Here is a 22,326-nt window from a genome sequence, read left to right on the forward strand (position 1 = left end):
TGGCCGGATCTCAGCTCACTGCAAACTCTGCCTCCCGGTTTTAAGCCATTCTCCTGCCTCAGCCTCCTGAGTAGCTGGGACTACAGGCACCCGCCACCTCGCCCGGCTAGTTTTTGTGTATTTTTAGTAGAGACGGGGTTTCACTGTGTTAGCCAGGATGGTCTCGATCTCCTGACCTCGTGATCCACCCGTCTCGGCCTCCCAAAGTGCTGGGATTACAGGCTTGAGCCACCGCGCCCGGCCTTACTATCTAATTCTAGAACATTTTTATCATCCCAAGAAGACATTTTGGGCCCATTAGCAGTCATTTCCTGTTTCCCACCACTGCAATTATCACCTGTTGGCCCCTGGCAACAACTAACCACTCTGTTTCTGCCTATTCTGAACACTTCATACATTTTTTTTTTTCTTTTTTTTTGAGACTGAGTTTCACTCTTGTTGCCCAGGCTGGAGTGCAACGACACGATATTGGCTTACTGTAACCTCTGCCTCCGGGGTTCAAGCGATTCTCCTGCCTCAGCCTCCCAAATAGCTGGGATTACAGGCATGCGCCACCACGTCTGGCTAATTTTTTTACTTTTAGTAGAGACAGGGTTTCACCATGTTGGCCAGGCTGGTCTCAAACTCCTGACCTCAAGTGATCCACCTGCGTTGGCCTCCCAAAGTGCTGGGATTATAGGCGTGAGCAACCGTGGCCAGTCAGTGGATGGCCTTTTTTTTTTTTTTTTTGAGATGGAGTTTCACTCTTGTTGTCCAGGCTGGAGTGCAATGGCACGATCTTGGCTCACTATATCCTCCACCTCCTGGGCTCAAGCAATTCTTCTGCCTCAGCCTCTCGAGTAGCTGGCATTACAGGCATGTGCCACCACACCTGGCAAATTTTGTATTTTTAGTGGAGACGGGGTTTCTCCATGTTGGTCAGTCTGATCTCAAACTCCTGACCTCAAGTGATCCGCCCACCTTGGCCTCCCAAAGTGCTGGGATTAAAAGCATGAGCCACCGTGCCTGGCGTTTTTTTTTTTTTTTTTTTTTTTTTCTTTCTTTCTTTTGAGACAGTGTCTTGCTCTGTTGTCCAGGCTGGAGTGCAGTGACATGATCTCAGTTCACTGCAACCTCCACCTCCTGGGTTGAAGTGATTCTCTTGCTTCAGCCTCCTGAGCAGCTGGGATTACAGGCATCCGCCACCACGTCCAGCTAATTTTTTTGTATTTTTAGTAGAGATGGGGGCTTCACCATGTTGACCAGGCTGGTCTCGAACTCCTGACCTCAGGTGATCCACCTGCCTTGGCTTCCTAAAGTGCTGGGATTACAGGCGTGAGCCACCGCGCTGGCCTTATGCCTTTGTTTCCTTATTTGACAGGCCAGGGGTTCGAGACCAGCCAGGCCAGGATGGTGAAACCCTGTCTCTACTAAAAATAAAAAAAAAAATTAGCTAGGCATGGTAGTGGGAGCCTGTAATCCCAGCTGCTCGGGAGGCTGAGGCAGGAGAATCGTTTGATCCCAGGAGGCGGAGGTTGCAGTACCTGAGATGGCGCCATTGCACTCCAGCCTGGGTGACAGAGTAAAACTCTGTCTCAAAAAAAAAAAAAAAGAAATACAAAACAATTGTCTGAATTATCTGGCCATAGCGGCACAAACCTGTGGTCCTAACTACTTGGGAAGTGATGTGGGAGGATCACTTGAGCCCAGGTGGTCCAGGCTGCAGTGAGCCATGATTGTGCCACTGCACTCCAGCCTGGGTGACATAGATCCTGTCTCAAAATAAATAAATAAATAAAAATAAAAGTTTTTTTGTTTTTTTTTTTTTTTTTAATTTTAAGACGGAGTCTCGCTCTGTCACCCAGGCTGGAGTGCAGTGGCGCGATCTCGGCTCATTGCAAGCTCCGCCTCCCAGGTTCATACCCTTCTCCTGCCTCAGCCTCCCGAGTAGCTGGGACTACAGGCGCTGGCCACTATGCCCGGCAAATTTTTTGTATTTTTAGTAGAGACAGCGTTTCACCATGTTAGCCAGGATGGTCTCGATCTCCTAACCTCGTGATCTGCCCACCTCGGCCTCCCAAAGTGCTGGGATTACAGGCGTGAACCACCACGCCTGGCCCATTTTATTTCTTAATAAACTGAAATCCAGATTTACCTAAGGTCACACTATATAATGTCAGAGCCAGGACTAGAATTGAAGTAGACTTTTCCTTTTTTTTTTTTTTTTTTTGAGACGGAATCTTGCTCTGTCACCCGGGCTGGAGTGCAGTGGCCGGATCTCAGCTCACTGCAAGCTCCGCCTCCCGGGTTCATGCCATTCTCCTGCCTCAGCCTCCCGAGTAGCTGGGACTACAGGCGCCCGCCACCTCGCCCGGCTAGTTTTTTGTATTTTTTAGTAGAGACGGGGTTTCACCGTGTTAGCCAGGATGGTCTCGATCTCCTGACCTCATGATCCGCCCGTCTCGGCCTCCCAAAGTGCTGGGATTACAGGGTTGAGCCACCGCGCCTGGCCGTGAAGTAGACTTTTCTTCCAGTTTTTTTCTTCTTCTTTTCCTTTTTTTTTTTTTTTTTGAGATGGAGTCTTGCTCTGTCACCCAGGCTGGAGTGCAGTGCACTGAAACCCCCAACTCCAGGGTTCAAGTGATTCTCCTGCCTCAGCCTCCCAAGTAGCTGGGATTATAGGCGTGCGCCACAATGTCCAACTAATTTTTGTGTTTTTAGTAGAGATGGGGTTTCACTATGTTGGCCAGGTTGGTCTCAATCTCCTAACCTCAAGCGATCTGCCTGCCTCGGCCTCCCAAAGTGTTGGGATTACAGGCATGAGCCACCACGTCTGGCATAGTTTTTTTTCTTTTTTTAGCAATCTAATTTGTCTGCAGATTATGATCAGATTGTGGGAAAGGTGGCCAGCCTAAAGTTGAAGTAAAAACCAGTAGTACACTTGGCCAAGGAGACCAGGAGTGGTTACAATGTAGTGGCCTTGCCCAAGATTTCTAAACTTAAACAAACAAAAAAAATATAATGGCCAGTGGAGAGCAGATTAGGCAGCCAGGGAGGGAAGGCAGGCTCTTTTCGCACCTCAGAACTGGCATGAATGATGAAATCAAGTCTGGAGAGTCTTTGGAATGTTTGCTTCGTTCATATTTCCTCCTGAGATGGAATTCTTTCCACCAAAAAATGCGCCCCAAGAGGAAGGAAGGTGGTATTTCCTGAAGCTGACACTCCTCACGTCTGTCTCCTTGCTTTAAGTCTTTTGCCTTCTACCATTGTGGCAGCTCCTAACCCACTTGCATGTACCCTTCATTAGAGTGACACACTAGTAGTGGGTGCTATCAGTTTGCCACTGGCCTGGTTCTGCGGTCCCAGCTGCACAACACCAGCCTTAAGCATAACTTTGCGTTGTGTCTCCACTCAGTTGCCTCGGCAGTTGTGCTCTGCTGTCATGGTTTTAGTAAGTGGGATTCACACAGGCAAATAGGCACATAAGACTGGAAACTTCCTCCCCACTAACTCATATTCTTCCTCTTAGTGCTCTCATAAATGGATATCCTTCTCTTACCTCTCCCTTAAATACAAGCATTTATTGACCGGGTGCAGTGGCTCATGCCTGTAATCCCAGCACTTTGGGAGCCTGAGGCGGGTGGATCTCCTGGGGTCAGGAGTTCGAGACCAGCCTGGCCAACATGGCAAAACCCTATCTCCACCAAAAATACAAAAAATTAGCTGGGTGTGCTGGCAGGTGCATGTAATCCCAGCTACTTGGGAGGCTGAGGCAGGATAATTGCTCGAACCCAGGAGGCAGAGGTTGCAGTGAGCCGAGATTGCACCACTGCACTCCAGCCTGGGCGACAGGAGTGAAAGTCCGCTCAAAAAAACAAAAACAAACCAAAAAACTCCAAGCATTTATTGAGCACATACCGTAAACCAAACACTGTGCAAAGCATTTAACAATACATTAACTCACTTAATGAAAGTTTACCCCTCAAGAGATGCCTGGGCATACATAAAGGTGAACTTTTGCAAAAGTGAACTAAAGTTTTTCTGAGTGGATCAGAGGAGGACCAATAGGAAATCCAACACTCCTAGGTAGCGTGACCAACTGTCACAGATTGCCCCGTAGTGAGGGGTTTCACAGGATGCAGGATTTTCAGTGTTAAAGCCAGGATGAGTTGGTCACCCTGACCATCATCCAACTCACCCAACAGAAGTTGCCCAGATATAATAATTTTTTTTTTTGAGATGGAGTCTCGCTGTGTTGCCCAGGCTGGAGTTCAGTGGCGTGATCTCGGCTCATTGCAAGCTTTGCCTCCCAGGTTCACGCCATTCTCCTGCCTCAGCTTCCGAGTAGCTGGGACTACAGGCGCCCGCCACCACGCCTGGCTAATTTTTTTGTATTTTTTTTAGTAGAGACGGGGTTTCACCAAGTTAGCCAGGATGGTCTTGATCTCCTGACCTCGTGATCCACCCACCTCAGCCTAAGTGCTAGGATTACAGGCATGAGCCACTGCACCCGACTGCCCAGATATAATTAATTCAAAATATGGCCGGGCGCGGTGGCTCAAGCCTGTAATCCCAGCACTTTGGGAGGCCGAGACGGGCGGATCACGAGGTCAGGAGATCGAGACCATCCTGGCTAACACAATGAAACCCCGTCTCTACTAAAAATACAAAAAAATTAGCCGGGCGAGGTGGCGGGCGCCTGTAGTCCCAGCTACTCGGGAGGCTGAGGCAGGAGAATGGCGTAAACCCGGGAGGCGGAGCTTGCAGTGAGCCGAGATAGCGCCACTGCACTCCAGCCTGGGCGACAGAGCGAGACTCCGTCTAAAAAAAAAAAAAAAAAAAAAAAAAAAAAAAAAAAAAAAAAAAAAAAAATTAATTCAAAATATATTATCCTTGCTGAGATTCAATACACTGCTTTGAGATATAGATTTTTTACTTAACGTTTATGTCACAATACAGGTAATTTCTACTTCATGAAGAAAGAAATTAGACTAATCCAAGAAAGGAGGTTTTTTGTTTTGTTTTGTTTTGTTTTTTTGGAGACAGAGTCTAGCGCTGTCACCCAGGCTGGACTGCAATGGCACGATCTCACTCACTGCAACCTCTGCACCCCCGCCCCCACCCTCACCCCCACCCCAGGTTCAAGTGATTCTCCTGCCTCAGCCTCCCAAGTAGCTGGGATTACAGGCACCTGCCACCACACCTAGCTATTTTTTGTATTTTTAGTAGAGACGGGGCTTCGCTATGTTGGCCAGATTGGTCTTGAACTCCTGACCTCGAGCAATCTGCCCGCCTCGGCCTCCCAAAGTGCTGGGATTACAGGTGTGAGCCATCGTGCCCAGCCTAGGTTTTTCTTTTTTTGTCTTTTTCTCAATTTGTTAGAAAAGGAATATAGCATGGAATTAAAACTCTTAGGTAGTGAGGCGAGGTGACTCATGCCTGTAATCTCAGCACTTTGGGATGCCGAGGTGAGTGGATCACTTGAGGCCAGGAGTTTGACACCAGCCTGGCCAACATGCCAAACTCTGTCTTTACTAAAAATACAAAAATTAGCCAGGTGTGATGGTGCACACCTGTAATCCCAGCTACTACTTTTGCAAAAGTGAACTAAAGTTTTTCTGAGTGGATCAGAGGAAGGACCAATAGGAAATCCAACACTCCTAGGCAGCATGACCAACTGTCAGAGATTGCCCAGTACTGAGGGGTTTCACAAGAACAATAATCGCTTGAACCTGGGAGGGAGAGGCTGCAGTGAGCCAAGATCGTGCCACTGCCCTCCAGCCTGGGTGACAGAGACTGTCTCAAAAACAAAACAAAACAACTCTTAGGTTATAGATTGACTTGGATTTCAACGTCCCCCAACTTTTTTTTTTGAGACAGGGTCTTGCTGTCACCCAGGCTGGAGTGCAGTGGCAGGAACAGGGCTCACTGCAGTCTCAACCTCCTTGGCACAAGGAATCCTCCCATGTAGCTGGGACTACAGGTGCGTACCACCATGCCTGGATAAATTTTTGAATTTTTTGTAAAGACAGGATCTCACTATGTTGTCCAGGCTGGTCTCAAACTCCTGGACTCAAGCGATCCTCCCACATTGGTCTCCCAAAGTGCTGGGATTACAGGTGTGAGTCACCTTACCCAGCCTCAATCCCAGTTTTTCTACTTACTAGTTAGAAGACTTGGGCAAGTTATTTTTGTCTAACTTCAGGCTCTTTGTAGATGAAGATAATAGTGGCTACCTCATTGGGGTGGTTTTAAGATTAAGCAGGGCAATGATGCATGTGAAGCTCGTAGCACAGTACCTGGCACATAATAAGGAAATGCAGTCACTATCATTAGGAGATGGACAGGATGATGGAAAAGGAAATCATCATATCTGCCTTTGGCCCACATTGAGTGCTTTTTTTGAGACAGAATCTCACTCTGTAGCCCAGGCTGGAGTGCAGTGGCATGATCTCGGCTCGCTGCAACTTTCACCTCCCGGGTTCAAGCAATTCTTATGCCTCAGCCACCGAGTAACTGGGATTACACCCGTGGGTCTCTACACCTGGCTAATTTTAGTATTTTTAGTAGAGACGGGGATTCGCCATGTTGAACTTCCGGCCTGAAGTGAGCCGCCTACCTTGGCCTTTTGAAGGGCTGGGATTACATTGTGAACCACTGCGCCCAGCTTCTTTTTTTTTTTTTTTTTTTTTTTTGTTGAGACAGAGTCTCGCTCTGCCGCCCAGGCTGGAGTGCAGTGGCCGGATCTCAGCTCACTGCAAGCTCCGCCTCCCGGGTTCACGCCATTCTCCTGCCTCAGCCTCCCGAGTAGCTGGGACTATAGGCGCCCGCCACCTCGCCCGGCTAGTTTTTTGTATTTTTAAAGTAGAGACGGGGTTTCACCATGTCAGCCAGGATGGTCTCGATCTCCTGACCTCGTGATCCGCCCGTCTCGGCCTCCCAAAGTGCTGGGATTACAGGCTTGAGCCACCGCGCCCGGCCTGCGCCCAGCTTCTTTAACTAGACTTCACAATCATCTTCCCCAGAGCTTCATTTCCTTTTTGTGTACCTGTTTGTCGCTTTTTTTTTTTTTTTTTTTTTTTTTTTGAGACCACAGTCTCGCTCTCTCGCCCAGGCTGGAGTGCAGTGGCGCAATCTCAGCTCACTGCAACCTCCGCCTCCCGGGTTCACGCCATTCTCCTGCCTCAGCCTCCCGAGTAGCTGGGTCTACAGGCGCCCGCCATCATGCCCGGCTAATTTTGTATTTTTTTCTTAGTAGAGATGGGATTTCACCGTGTTAGCCAGGATGGTCTCCATCTCCTGACCTCGTGATCCATCCGCCTCGGCCTCCCAAAGTGTACCTGTTTGTCTCTTTTAAAAAAGATTGCAAACAGGGCTCGGTGGGAGGCCGAGGTGGGCCGATTACCTGAGGTCAGGAGTTCCAGACTAGCCTGGCCAACATGGTGAAAACCGTCTCTACTAAAAATACAAAAATTAGCCGGGCGTGGTGGCCAGTGCCTCTAATCCCACTACTTAGGAGGCTGAGGCGGAAGAACTGCTTGAGTCGAGGAGGCAGAGGCTGCAGTGAGCCAAGATCATGCCACTGCACTCCGACCTGGGTGATAGAGCAAAACTCCGTCTCAAAAAAAAAAAAAAAAAAGGCCAGCGCAGTGACTCACACCTGTAATCCCAGCACTTTGGGAGGCCGAGGCGGGTGGATCATGCGGTCAGGAGTTCAAGCCCATCCTGGCTAACACAGTGAAACCCCGTCTCTACTGAAAAATACAAAAAATTAGCCGGGCATGGTGGTGGGTGCCTGCAGTCCCAGCTACTCGGGAGGCTGAGGCAGGAGGATGGCGTGAACCTGGGAGGCGGAGCTTGCAGTGAGCCGAGATAGCGCCACTACACTCTAGCCTGGGCGACAGAGTGAGATTCCATCTAAAAAAAAAAAAAAAAACTACTACTACTACTACTACTACTACTACTAATAGGCCCAGCTCGGTGGCTCACATGAGTCTGTAATCCCAGCACTTTGGGAGGCCGAGGTGGGTGGATCACTCAAGGTCAGGAGTTCGAAACCAGCCAGCCTGACCAACATGGTGAAACCCCCTCTCTACTAAAAACACAAAATCAGCTGGGCATGGTGGCCGGCGCCTGTAATCCCAGCTACTTGGGAGGCTGAGGCAGGAGAATCGTTTGAACCTGGGAGGCGGAGGTTGCAGTGAGCTGAGATCGCACCATTGCACTCCAGCCTGGGCAACAAGAGCGAAATTCCGTCTCAAAAAATAAAATAAAATAAAATAAAAATAATAGTAATAAAAAGTAAAAAAAAAAAAAAAAAAAAAAAAAATAGAAAAAGATGACAAACCAAGGCTTGCTTAATGTAATAAAGACTTTCTAAAGAAAAATTTAAGTGCATTATCCTTTCCTCTCCTTCCCCTTAGGAAAATAATATTTATTGAACATTTACTATACAACAAGCACTTAGAAAGCATTTACACAACATATTTGCACACTTAATTCCCCGAACCCTACAATATGGGCACTATTATTTCGGGTAACCTGCCCAAGGTCACCAAGAGGGTGACTAGGCCAGGAATGAAGGCCAGTCCAGTTCTGAGTTCGCTCTCGGACTTTCTGCTGTAGAAACCCGGTGGGGTAACAGCAGCTGTACCTGGGGAAGAAGGACAAAGCTCAAGAAACTTCCAGAAGTGACCCAGGCTGGGTTCTGAAAGGTAAACATGCCTTCACCAGGTAGGAAACAACATACAAAAGCATGGAGGTTAGACCAGCAAATCTCTTCGGTTTTTTTTCCCCCTTCAATGTGGGAGTGGAAATTTAAGTGTAGATTTGGGGCGCCTCAGAGGCCTGTGGCTCGCCCAACATCCCCTGGCCTCTCTGCTTGGCCATCTGTCCTCTCAGCTCCCCTTTTTTCCTTGCACCCCACTTTCCCTACCCGCTAATCCGTCCCCGGGATAAAAGCAATGAAGGCGATGCCCACAGGAAACCGGCAGGGGGAGCTGGGGGACAGGGAAGAGCGACCCGGAGAGTCACATCCACGTGAGTTCGCCCTCTTTTCACACTCTAGCGCCCATTCTGTCCTTCCTGCTGGATTCTGGCTCAGGAGAAGAGCGCCGCCAGGACCCCAGGAAGCTACAGACAGGACCCTCTGCCACCTCACGCGGACCTCACGCGGACGCCACTTGGGGTGGGGTGACCATTACGTGCGCCGACTCCGTTTTCCTGGGCGAGCCAGAGGGGCGGGGCCTGGGCCGGGGAGGCCATAAGTAGACCGGGTGGCTGGGCCGCTATTGACCAATAGAAAAGAGAGATCGAGAGCGACGTGCTCATAAGATATCCAATCACAATCACATCCTTTGGCGGAGGATGGGGGGCGGTGGACTAGAGGTTGATCGGGTTGGGCACGCAGCATCACGTGACATGAAAAGGTAAATACGGCCACGTGGCTTTTTCTCCTTGGCTTCGGCGAAACTACGTCACACTAACTTCGCTGAACAATTATTTAACGAACATATGTGATACGGTAGACATTGCGAAGACAATGTGGTTGCTGGAATTTGTAATCTCTCCATCAAATTACTCTATCCAGCTTATTTCCTTATTTCTTCATTCAAATCATCCTAGCCATTAAATTAGTTTTGCGTATCCTACTTTCATACAAATGTTCATTTAAAGATTATTAAGGGAATTTATTCTCTTTCCCGAGCCTTGATAATGAAAAAGAAGTGGGTTATTTTGTTGTTGGTTTTATGTTTGTTTTCTTTTTTCTTTTTTTTGGAGATAGGGTCTCTCTCTGTCACCCAGGCCAGAGTGCAGTCTCACTGCAGCCTCAACCTTCTGGGCTCAGGTGATACTCCCATCTCGCCTGTAGCTGGGACTACAGCCATGCAACACCTTGTTGATTTTTTGTAGAGACGGGATTTCACTGTGTTGCCCAGGCTGGACTCAAACAAGCCTCGGCTTCTCAAAGTGCTGGGATTTACAGGCCTGCGCTACCACACCCGGCCCAAGAGATAGATTTTTACATCAGAGGATATCTTTAGGGCCTTTAGTAGCCCTGTGACTGCTCTCTCTCTCTCTTGTTTGTTCTGTCATCTTAAAAAAAAAAAAAAAAAAAAAAGTAAGCACCATTTTCCTAAAAGTCAACTTTTCTTCCATCCAACAGGGACTTGCAATTTCTTTTCACTGAAGAAATACTTTTTTATGGCCTTCACAGTTCGTTGAAGACTAAGGCCAGGTCTAACTTGATTTTGCATCCCTTGAAATTCTTCATAGCACAGTATGCAAAGAAGGGTTCTTCAGTTTATGCTTGTTGAATTTGAATTTGAGAATAGTTCCATTCTTGCCTGCCAAAGAATTAAAAAGACCCTGAGAACTGATGACCAACGCTTCATTTAGCATTCAGCAATCATTTATGGAGTGTCTCCTATAGGCAGGTAGAGAAACAAAAGTGGCTAAGACACCTCACTCTGCCTTCAACAAGTTCACAATCTGATAGCACTTCGCTGAATTATCTGGATTTGGGTTCCAAGGTCAGCTGTGCCACACAGGAATGACTTTTGGCAATCCCTTGCATCTTTAAGCCAGTTTCCTTATCCATCAGATGTGGATATAACAGTACCTACAACTATAGAACTTCAAGGATGACAAGGTTATTGTGCAAAAGACATGACACCATCTGGAGCATACAGCGTAATATATATAAGGATGCCAGTTTGAAGAGTAGGAAAAAAAATCTCAGAGCAGACTGAATTGTAGACAGATACTAACACTAAATCATTGTCTTGTGGTCAGCCCCAAATACATTGTATCCTCAGCATTTTGTATGGTTCCTGGCCCAGAGTAAATGTTCAGTAAATAATCATTGGATGGATGACTAAAATGAGGGCCCGGGCACGGTGGCTCACGTCCATAATCCCAGCACTTTGGGAGGCCAAGGTGGGCAGATCACGAGGTCAGGAGATCGAGACCATCCTGGCCAACATGATGAAACCCCATCTCTATTAAAATACAAAAAATTAGCTGGGCGTCGTGGTGTGCACCTGTAGTCCCAGCTACTGAGGAGGCTGAGGCAGGGGAATCGCTTGAACCCGGGAGGCAGAGGTTACAGTGAGCTGAGATTGCGCCACTGGACTCCAGCCTGGTGACAGAGTGAGAATCCATCTCAAAAAATTAAATAAATAAATAAATAAATAAATAAAACGAGGGAGTAATTATGCCAAAAGGTAAGTCCATACACACTCCTTTCTTCAAATGGAAGAAGGTCTTTTACTGCCTACCACACACCCAGAAGTGGTGGCTGTTCTGTCAGTTTCCAGTGGTCTGAAACTGCTTAATGGTACCTTTTGATAGTTCCTATGGTCTTTTCTCAACTTTGCTTTTTTTTTTTTTTTTTTTTTTGAGACAGAGTCTCACTGTGTCACCCAGGCTGGAGTGCAGTGACGTGATCTCGGCTCACTTCTACCTTTGCCTCCAGGGTTCAAGCGATTCTTCTGTCTCAGTCTCCCGAGTAGCTGGGATTACAGGTGCACGCCACCATGCCCAGCTAAATTTTGTATTTTTTAGTAGAGATGAGGTTTCGCCATGTTGGCCAGGCTGGTCTCAAACTCCTGGCCTCAAGTGATCTGCCCGCCTAGGCTTCTCAAAGTGCTGGGATTACAGGCGTAAGCTACTGCCCCTGGCCTAGCTCTGGTGAATTTCAATGTCAATATAGTCATAAATACTAACAGAGGAATTGAACTGAGTGACTTAGTGGTTAAGAGCTCGGGCACTGCCATCAGACAGACCTGGCCAAATCCTGATCTTGCCATTTGTGTGATCTTGGACAAATGACTTCTCTGAATTTGTAGTTCCTCATCCATGAAATATCAACATATCAATATCAATTGATATTGATATCAATATCACAGAACTGGTTTGAACATTTAATGAGATGAGATGTGGAAAACTCAGAACAAGGAAGTATGCAATAAGTGCTCAAGAAGTGCAAGCTGTTATTGGTTTTTTGTTTTGTTTTGTTTTTGTTTGGGTTTTATGTGTGTGTGTGTGTTTGAGATAGCGTGTCTCTCTGTCACCCAGCCTGGAGTGAGTGGCATGATGACAGCTCACTGCAGCCTCCAACTCCTGGGCTCAGGGGATCCTTCCACCTCAGCCTCCCTAGTAGCTTGAAACAGGGTCTCACTCTTTTACCCAGGCTGGAGTGCAGTGATGTGATCATAGCTCACTGCAGCCTCAAACTCCCGGGATCAAGAGATCCTCCTGCCTCAGCCTCTTGAGTAGCTAGGACCATAGGTGCGTGCCACCATGCCTGGCTTGTTAATGTTTATTATATTTCATGACTATAGTGTCAAAATTAGCTTGTAGAGTGTGGTGAAGTCTTTTATTTAGAAAAGAAAGTCGTTGAAGAAAAATGGTTTAATACAGTTGAAAATGAAGGCAGAATCATGAGATGGGGGCAAGGTCTGGCTCAAACGAAAGCCTACCACTTCAGACAGGGAAGGGCAGTGGTTCAGCATGTGTTTTCTGTTGTTAGACTTGCTTGGTTCAAATTCCTTCTCTGCTGCTTACTAGATGATAGCTCTGGAAAAGTGACCTCTCCTGTTGAGCCTCAGTATAGGAAAATAATATTTGCTAATAGTGCCAATACCTCATAGGGCTGTCAAGAGGATTTACGGACACACAGTCCTGGTACAGAGTAAATAATTCGTAGATGGTGATTGTTAATCATTACTCAGGTTTCAAGGTGCTTGCTTGCTTCCTGGAAGTGTCTTTCTAATTCAACTTAGCTTCCAAGGCTGGAAGAAATGATATTTACAAAAGACTAGGCAGAGTAGCCAGGCGCGGCAGCTCACGCGTGTAATCCCAACACTTTGCGAAGCCGAGCCCTGCGGATCGTTTAAGCTCAGGAGTTTGAGCCCAGCCAGGGCAACATGGTGAAACTCTGTCTCTACAAAAAAGTACAAAAATTAGCCAGGCATGGTGGTGCATGCCTGTGGTCCCAGCTACCTGGGAGGATGAGGCGGGAGGATCGCTTGAGCCTGGGAGGCGAGGTTGCAGTGAGCCAAGGTCGCGTCACTGCACTACAGCTTGGGCGACAGAGCAAGAATCCGCCTCAAAATAAATAAATAAATAAATAAATAAATAAAAGTAAATAAAAGACTAGGCAGAGACCTAGTTTATAGAGAGAGAATAAAACAATATCCAAACATGAGGTCTTTCAACAAGGTGCTTTATTGAAGGGCACAGTGTGAGTTGAGGCAGGTAGAGGTGGTGCTTTTGAGAGGTGATATTCAACTCTGACAATACTTCTTGCTGTCCAGGTTCTTGTGTTCCTTGTTATATGGAGCTTTTGAAAAGCAGATGGCAGCATTGCGGTCGCAGTTGCAAATGAAGGCCTCACACTCTTTGTTTTTGCCTGGAGAGGGACAAGAGGAGAGGACTGAGCCAAGGTGGACCCTGTTTTGTACAATCCAGGGGCAAGAAGAATTAACTGCAACAAGCCGGCAGCCATTCCACTGATGCACATTTAGGGCTAACAGATTAAGCGAATACAAATACATCAGGATGCCCAGTTAAATTTGACTTTAAGATAAACAATGAATGCAATATTTGGGACATATACCCCCCAAAAAATTATCCATTGCTTAGCTGAGAGTCAAATTTATCTGGGCATCTTGTGTTTTTTTGTCTTGTTTTGTTTTGTTTTTAAGATGGAGTTTCCCTCTTGTTGCCCAGGCTGGAGTGCAATGGCGCGATCTCAGCTCACTGCAACTTCTGTCTCCTGGGTTCAGGTAATACTCCTGCCTCAGCCTCCCGAGTAGCGGGGACTACAGGTGCTCGCCACCATGCCCAGCTAATTTTTGTATTTTTAGTACAGAGGGGGTTTCACCATGTTGGCCAGGCTGGTCTCGAACTCCAGACCTCAAGTGATCCACCTGCCTCAGCCTCCCAAAGTGCTGGAATACAGGCTTCAGCCACCATGCCCAGCCTAGTTTCTCTACTTTAAAGCATGTATTTTTAAAATTACGGAACATCCTTAAATTGAATACTACATAGACATTTAGAAAAATTAGGTATGCCTGCACATGGAAATTTTCCCAATTAAAAAAAGCTAGTGTATGTCCCAAAAATCTGGAGGAATATGTAACTGGTTATCTTTGGGTAGCAGGATTATAGATGCCTTCCACTTTCCAAAATAGATATTTATGTAAAGTTTGAAGTTGCATTATTTTTGGCTTGTTTACTTTTGTAACCAAAATAAACAATAAGATTACATTTAAAATGCATTTAAACTTTATTACATGTAATTTATGTATCTCTGCTTACCTTCAGGAATCTTATTAGTTTTGTTTCTCTCCAATACTTTATTTTATTTGTTTATTTTTTTGAGACAGAGTCTCACTCTGTCACCCAGGCTGGAGTGCAGTGGTATGATCTCGGCCACTGCAACCTCCACCTCCCAGGTTCAAGCAATTCTCTTGCCTCAGCCTCCCAAGTAGCTGGGACTACAGGTGTGCATCACTACACCTGGCTAATTTTTGTATTTTTAGTAGAGATGGGGTTTCACCATATTGACCAGGCTGGTCTCGAACTCCTCACCTCAAGTGATCCACCCACCTTGGGCTTCCAAAGTACTGGGATTATAGGCGTGAGTCACTGTGCTCAACTGAGTTATTTTTAATTAATATGAACAAACGTCCTCTACTGCAGGTTTCTTGTCCTAGTTGCAAACATTAAAAAGAAATTGTGTGTGTGCGTGTGTGTGTGTGTGTGTGTGTATACATACGTGTATTTCCCTGGGGAGAGGGTTCATAGCTTTCAACAGATTTGTAAATTTGGCCTTCTAAAGTGGAACAGGAGGATGTATAAGCAAATTAAGCCATATTATTCAGTGATTAAAATAGTAACAATGGAAGAAATAGAAACAATAAAGGTCTGAGGCAATATGAAAAAGTCATGACAAGGTGATAAATGAAAAGGCAGAATGCAAGATTGTATCTATTCTGCAAAGCTGTCAAGATTGTTTTAAAAAAAGAAAACGAATGCATATCTAGGCTATGCATTCATCAATTATTTATTGAGCACCTACTATATGCCAGGCACTGCTCTAGATCTGGGGATATAGCAATAAAGAAAATAGACAGTAATTGGCCAGGCATGGTGGCTCATGCCTATAATACCAGCACTTTGGGAGGCCGAGGCAGGCAGATCACTTGAGGTCAGGAGTTTGAGACCAGCCTGGGCAACATGGTAAAACCCTGTCTCTACTAAAAATACAAAAAATTAGCAGAGCGTGGTGGTGCACGCTTGTAATTCCAGCTGCTCAGGAGGCTTAGGCAGGAGAATTGCTTGAACCTGGGAGGCAGAGATTGCGGTGAGCTGAGTGGAGGTTGTGGTGATGGAGTGAGACTCTGTCTCAAAAAAAAAAAAAAAAAAAAAAAAAAGGAAGAAAATAGACAGTAATCCCTGTTCTGTGGATCTTACATTCTATTGGAAAGATGCAATATAAAGAAATAAGTAGCCAGGCATGGTAGCTCATGCCTGTAATCCCAGCACTTTGGGAGGCCAAGGTGGGAGGATTGCTTGAAGCCAGGAGTTCAAGCCCGGTCTGGCCAATGTAGTGAGACCCCGTCTCTACAAAAAAATTTAAAAATTAGCCAGGCATGGTGGTGCACGCTTGTAGTCCCAGCTACTTGGGAGGCTGAGGTCAGCAGATCCCTTGAGCTCAGGAGGTTGAGGCTGCAGTGAGCTATGGTTGCACCGCTGTGCTCATGCCTGGGTGACAGAGCAAGACCCTGCCTCTAAATAACAACAACAAAAAACAAACCATCACCACTTACAAGCTGTGTGATCTTGGGCAAATAGCTCAGCCTTCTGAGCCTCAGTTTTCTTATCTGTTAAGCGAAGATAATAATTGTACCTATCCCATAGTGTTGTGAGGATTAAAGGAGACACTGCCCAGAACCAAGAAAATTATCACTAAATCATGGCTGTTATTACTATTATTTCCCCCCAGCCTACTGAGAACCTACTAGAATTCATAGGTCAAGGAAGGGGTAAACCTACTGCTGCAGGTGATCTCAGAGTTAGAGCATGAGTATGAGTAGGTGTGGGTGTACGGGTTGTCCAGCAGAAATTTACAGCTGCTCAGCTTCTTGGCCTGGTCGTAGCAGTTGTCATGTGTCTGGCAGCACCTGGAAAGTGGGAGGGACAGCTGAGATAGTAGTAAGGGCAGAGCAATAGGTCAGCCCTCACCTGCCCACTCTCAGGAACAGGTGGGGATGACTTCGCCAAGATGCTCCAGGAGAAATGATCCTATGGCTTGAAAAAATATAAGTCCTTTTATCATATATTTATTGGAAGCATTTTTTTTTTTTTTTTTTTTTTTTTTTTTTTTTTAGGCAGAGTCTTGCTCTGTTACCCAGGCTGGACCGCAGTGGCACGATCTTGGCTCACTGCAACCTCCGACTCAGTCTCCCAAGTTGCTGGGATTACAGGCGCTCACCACCACGTCCGGCTAATTTTTGTGTTTTTGGTAGAGACAGAGTTTCACCATGTTGGCCTGGCTGGTCTCGAACTCCTGACCTCAAGTGATCCACCCGCCTTGGCCTCCCAAAGTGCTGGGATAACAGGCATGAGCCACCGCGCTTGGCCTGAAAGCGATTTTTAACATGGTTGCAAGCATACAGTAAAATCCTGTAATCAGAAGGTGCAGTGTGACACTTAACCGCTGCTAGAAAATGACACGTGGATTGTTGCTATGATGTTTACTGTTGCCACATTCTGCCACTGGAGGGCAGCATCTCCCACTGTTTTGCATGTCGGTCATTGTTTCCATCTCTAACGGGGAGCGTTCGCTACAGGGTCCTCTTGGAACGTATTTCTTTATATGACAAGAGGTGAAAATATGTTATCCTTAGCAGATATGCAAGTCCCCTTTGTATGCCTCATGAGATCCTTGGCGTATGCCCCGCCCCGCCCCCGGCAGGCACTCCAGTTTTCCTCCAGGCGGATCACTTACTTGTCCAATTCATCCACGGGGGTGCCTGAGCCCCCCAAGCCACAGTAGCAGCCGTAGTTGTTGTATTCCAAGTAGGGGTCGCTCCCCGGGATCACACACTTGATCAATTTGCGGAACTGCCACACGGCCCGAGAGCTGATGCCGCTCTCGGCGGCAGCCACTGCAAGAAGACATAGCCAGAGTTCAAATCGGTCTGCCAGCACCCCGGGGACACACTGCCTTCCTGCTCCCTCGGGCCCCATGCTGCCTCCCTGACCCCTGCCAGCTGCCTCCTCCGAAAACCGTTGGACCCAGGAACCTGGTGAAGTGAAAGTGGGTAGAGGTTGTTTTTTTTTTTTTTAAAATGAAAACTTTATATATATAAAGTTTATATATATGTGTGTGTGTGTGTATGTGTGTGTATATATATATATATATATTCTTTTTCTTCTTCTTTTTGGATCTCACTCTGTTGCTCCCGGGGGAGTGCAGTGGTGCAATCATGGCTCGCTGTAACTCAGTCTTCCAAGTAGCTGGGACTACAAGCATGGGCCACCACACCCCAGTAATGTTTTGTGTTGTTTGTGGATACGGGGTTTTGCCATATTGCCCAGGCTGGTCTCTGGGCTCCTGGACTCAAGGGATCCTACGGCCTCAGTCTCCCGAAGTGTGCTAGGATTACAGGCATGTGCCACCCAGCTAGGCCTGATAGTTTTTGTTTGTTTGTTTGTTTTGAGATGGAGTCTCGCTCTATCACCCATGCTGGAGTGCAGTGGCACGATCTCGGCTCATTGCAAACTCCACCTCCCGGGTTCATGCCATTCTCCTGCCTCAGCCTCCCTAGGCCAGAAAGTTTTAAACTATCTGCATTGTTTATCCAGTGAATATTTATTGAGCACTTACTACGTGCCAGGCTGTGTCCTAGGAGCTAGAGATATAGCAGTGAACAGATATAATAATAATAATACTCTCTAACCTCATGGAGCTTACAACCTAGTGGGAGAGAAAAACAATAATAAATGTGATAAGGCTGGGCGCGGTGGCTCACGCCTGTAATCCCACCACTTTGGGAGGCCGAGGCAGGGGAATCACGAGGTCAGGAGATAGAGACCATCCTGGCCAACACGGTGAAATCCCGTCTTTATTAAAAATACAAAAAAATTAGCCGGGCGTGGTGGCGGGCACTTTTAGTCCCAGCTACTGGGGAGGCTGAGGCAGGAGAATGACGTGAACCCGGGAGGCGGAGCTTGCAGTGAGCCAAGATCGCACCACTGCACTCCAGCCTTGGTGACAGAGCAAGACTCTGTCTCAAAAAAAATAATAATAATAATAAATGTGATAAGTAAGGAAACTGGATACTCCATTAGAAAGGGGAAAGATAGAGCAGGATGAGGAGAAACTGAAAGGGAGGTCAGCCAACCTGGCCAACATGGTGAAAACCTGTCTCTACTAAAAAAATACAAAAAAAATTAGCCGGGCATGGTGGTGTGTGCCAGTTACTTGAGAGCTACAAGTCCCAGCTACTTGAGAGGCAGAGGCAAGAGAATTATTTGAAACCAGGAGGCGGAGGTTGTAGTGATCTGAGATCACGCCACCGCACTCCAGCCTGGGTGACAGAGCCCCTGTCTCAAGAATAAAATAAAGTGAAATAAAAATTAAAATAATAACATAAAATAAAATAAATGGGAGGTTGGCCTAACTACTTAGTTGACTAAGGTGGGAGGATCACTTGAGCCTACGAGTTGGAAGCTGCGGTGAGCTATGATCACGCCACCGAACTCCAGCCTGGGCGATAGAGCAAGACCCTGTCTGGAAAAAGAAAATAAAGGCAAGCTGCCGGGCGCGGTGGCTCAAGCCTGTAATCCCAGCACTTTGGGAGGCCGAGACGGGCGGATCACGAGGTCAGGAGATCGAGACCATCCTGGCTAACACAATGAAACCCCGTCTCCACTAAAAATACAAAAAAATTAGCCGGGCGTGGTGGCGGCGCCTGTAGTCCCAGCTACTCGGGAGGCTGAGGCAGGAGAATGGCGGGAACCCGGGAGGCGGAGCTTGCAGTGAGCCGAGATCGCGCCACTGCACTCCAGCCTGGGTGACAGAGCGAGACTCCGCCTCAGAAAAAAAAAAAAAAAAAAAAAAAAAAAAAAAAAAGAAAATAAAGGCAAGCTTTCTTAGCTCAGGCAATCTGAGTTCAGATTTGCAGGTTGAAAAGGTGCCAGCCAGGCCGGGCGCGGTGGCTCAAGCCTGTAATCCCAGCACTTTGGGAGGCCGAGACGGGCGGATCACGAGGTCAGGAGATCGAGAGACCATCCCGGCTAACACGGTGAAACCCCGTCTCTACTAAAAAATACAAAAAAACTAGCCGGGCGAGGTGGCGGGCGCCTGTAGTCCCAGCTACTCGGGAGGCTGAGGCAGGAGAATGGCGTAAACCCGGGAGGCGGAGCTTGCAGTGAGCTGAGATCCGGCCACTGCACTCCAGCCTGGGTGACAGAGCAAGACTCTGTCTCAAAAAAAAAAAAAAAAAAAAAGGTGCCAGCCTTGAGGGAACCCCAATAGAGGAGCCCTTAAGGCCCACTGGGAACCTCGAATTGAGACTGCGGGGCTGGCCAGCCCTGTCTACTGTGGCCTGTGGCCCCCATTCCGGAGGAGTTAGATCTTAGCTCACTTGGGAGAGAAAGGCGGGCGGAGCCCGGGAGACTTGCCTACCTGTGAGCAGCACAGCCAGCACAAGCAGTTTCATCCTGCAGTCAAGGAGGTGAGAGGAGAACTGAGATGACCAGTTTCGGTTATAGTCTTATAGTCCGTCTCCACACACCCCTGCCCAGATAAGGCTGGAGTGTTTGCTTTGCTTTGCTCTTGGCTGAGTCTGGGGCTGGCCTTGAATCTGTTGCAGGAATGACCCTGACAATTTGCCAGCAAGGGATCATTGGAAAACATGTTATGCATTTGTCCTTAGCAACTGTTAACCAAAGGGATGGTTTCTGGAGTTTTCAGAGCTCACAATCTTGACCCTCATACCCACCACTTTGTACTCAGCCCAGCTTCATGGGCTGGTTGGGGAAAGCAAAGCCATCAGTTCAGTCGGACGCTGGGATAAGGGAGACAAGAAGGAAGTGCAGCCTGGGCAACATAGAGAGACCTCATCTCTTAAAAAAAAAAAAAAATGTTAACCAGGTGTGGTGATGGATTGCACCTGTGATCCCAGCAACTCAGGGGGCTGAGGTGGGAGGATCTCGTGATCTAGGGAGGTCAAGGCTGCAATGAACCGTGACTGAGCCTCTGCAGCAGAGTGAGACCCTATTTCAAAAGAAAAAAAAAAAGATTGCTGCCTGCAGCCTCCATGTCTCATCAAGTGCCTGAATCTGTGCACTGGGTCTAGTTGAATAGTCCCATCAGTCATGCAGCTTGCAGATGAAGAGATAGGTTCAGAGAGGTGCGGTAACTTGCCCAAGATCACGCAGTTGGCAGACGACAAAATAGGGCTCCAGTTTAGATCTGTCTGATTCCAAGACACAGGGTTTATTTTATCCCACCACTCCCCTCTGCAGTGTGGGTTTGTGAGAAGAACCTGGGCTTTGGATTCCAAAGGCCTGGATCTAACTTATGGAATACTAAAGGACATTAGAACTGGCATATCAGAGGCCAGGCGCAGTGGCTCACGCCTGTAATCCCTGCACTTTGGGAGGCTGAGGCGGCAGATCACCTGAGTTGGGGAGTTCAAGACCCGCCTGACCAACATGGAGAAACCCCGTCTCTACTAAAAATACAAAATTAGCCAAGTGTGGTGGCGCATGCCTGTAATCCCAGCTACTCGGAATGCTGAGGCTGGAGAATGGCTTGAACCCTGGAGGCGGAGGTTGCGGTGAGCTGAGATGGCGCCACTGCACTCCAGCCTGGGGAACAAGAGCAAAACTCCATCTCAAAAAAAAAAAAAAAAAAAGAGAACTGTTACATCAAATATCGATATAACATTGTTTTGGTGAAATTCACATAGCATAACCACGTTTAAGTAAACAATTCAGTGACATTTAGTACCTTCACAGTGTTGTGCAACCATCACCTGTACGGGGTTCCAGAACATTTTCATCACTCCAGAAAGAAACCCTGTACCCATTAGCAGTCATACTCCCTCAGCCCCTGGTAACTGCTCATCTGCTTCTCTCTCTCTCTTTTTTTTTTTTGAGACAGAGTTTTGCTCTCATCGCCCAGGCTGGAGTGCAGTGGCACAATCTCGGCTCACTGCAAACTCCGCCTCCCAGGTTCAGGCAATTCTCCTGCCTCAGCCTCCCATGCAGCTGGGAATTATAGGCACCTGCCACCATGCCTGGATAATTTTTGTATTTTTTGTACAGACAAGGTTTCACCATGTTGGTCAGGCTGGTCTCAAACTCCTGACCTCAGGTGATCCACACGCCTCAGCTTCCCAAAGTGCTGGGATTACAGGCATGAGCTACCTTGCCTGGTCTCTGATCTGCTTCTCTCGCTATAGATTTATAATTGGTTAACTTGGTGCTCTTCTGTTTCTATGTGACCTCTACAACAACCCTGTGGGGTAAGGAGGGCCTAGTTAATTTATTTATCTGTTTTTGTTTTGTTTTGTTTTGTTTTTAGAGACAAAGTATCGCTCTGTTTCCCAGGCTGATGTGCAGTGACACGATCATAGCTCACTGCAGCCTCAACCTCCTGGGCTCAAGCAATCCTCTCACCTCAGCGTCCCGATTAGTGGGGACTACAGACATGTGTCACCACACCTGGCTAATTAAAAAAATTTTTTTGGGCCAGGCACAGTGGCTCACACCTGTAATCCCAGCACTTTGGGAGGCTGAGGCGGGCAGATCACGAGGTCAGGTGATGGAGACCATCCTGGCTAACACGGTGAAACCCCGTCTCTACTAAAAATAAAGAAATAAGCCGGGGGTGGTGGCGGGCACCTGTAGTCCCAGCAACTTGGGAGGCTGAGGCAGAAGAATGGCGTGAACCCAGGAGGCAGAGCTTGCAGTGAGCCAGGACTGCTCCATTGGACTCCAGCCTGGGCGACAGAGCAAGACTCCATATCAAAAAAAATTTTTTTTTGGAGACAAGGCGTCTCCCTATGTTGCCCAGGCTGGTCTTGAACTCCTGGCCTCAAGTGATCCTCCCATCTAAGCCTCCCAAAGCATTGGGATCACAGGCATGAGCCACTGTGCCCAGCAACCTTGATAGTTTTGAGGAGTATTGGTCAGGATGACCCTCTCTTGGAATTTGTGTGTGTGTGTGTGTGTGTGTGTTTGTTGGAGTCTCACTCTGTTGCCCAGGCTGGAGTGCAGTGGCACAATCTCGGCTCACTGCAACTTCTTTCTCCCAGGTTC

The 22,326-nt window shown here is 47.4% G+C and overlaps 2 protein-coding genes across 34 annotated transcripts in view; one reads left to right on the forward strand and one right to left on the reverse strand.

Moving 5' to 3' along the window:
* The window catches only part of BICDL1 (BICD family like cargo adaptor 1), a 718,679-nt gene that overhangs the window by 579,602 nt on the left and 116,751 nt on the right, over positions 1 to 22,326 (forward strand). Inside the window, exon 1 of one of the 33 annotated variants that reach the window (XM_050747931.1) lies at positions 9,344 to 9,353. The exons of the other annotated variants lie outside the window; for them this stretch is intronic. The gene's annotated coding sequence lies outside the window, so the exon portion shown is untranslated. Of the gene's footprint in view, positions 1 to 9,343; positions 9,354 to 22,326 lie in introns of those variants that run through there. 33 annotated transcript variants of the gene reach the window in all.
* PLA2G1B (phospholipase A2 group IB) lies at positions 13,191 to 19,812 on the reverse strand. The gene is made up of 4 exons (XM_050748196.1): positions 19,685 to 19,812; positions 17,000 to 17,159; positions 16,045 to 16,172; positions 13,191 to 13,393 (listed from the first exon to the last, which is right to left on the reverse strand). The coding sequence occupies exons 1-4, from the start codon at positions 19,716 to 19,718 to the stop codon at positions 13,269 to 13,271; spliced, it is 447 nt and encodes a 148-aa protein (XP_050604153.1). The 5' UTR covers positions 19,719 to 19,812; the 3' UTR covers positions 13,191 to 13,268.

Source organism: Macaca thibetana, chromosome 11 (genome assembly GCF_024542745.1).
Source record: "Macaca thibetana thibetana isolate TM-01 chromosome 11, ASM2454274v1, whole genome shotgun sequence".
NCBI classification, from domain to species: domain Eukaryota; kingdom Metazoa; phylum Chordata; class Mammalia; order Primates; family Cercopithecidae; genus Macaca; species Macaca thibetana.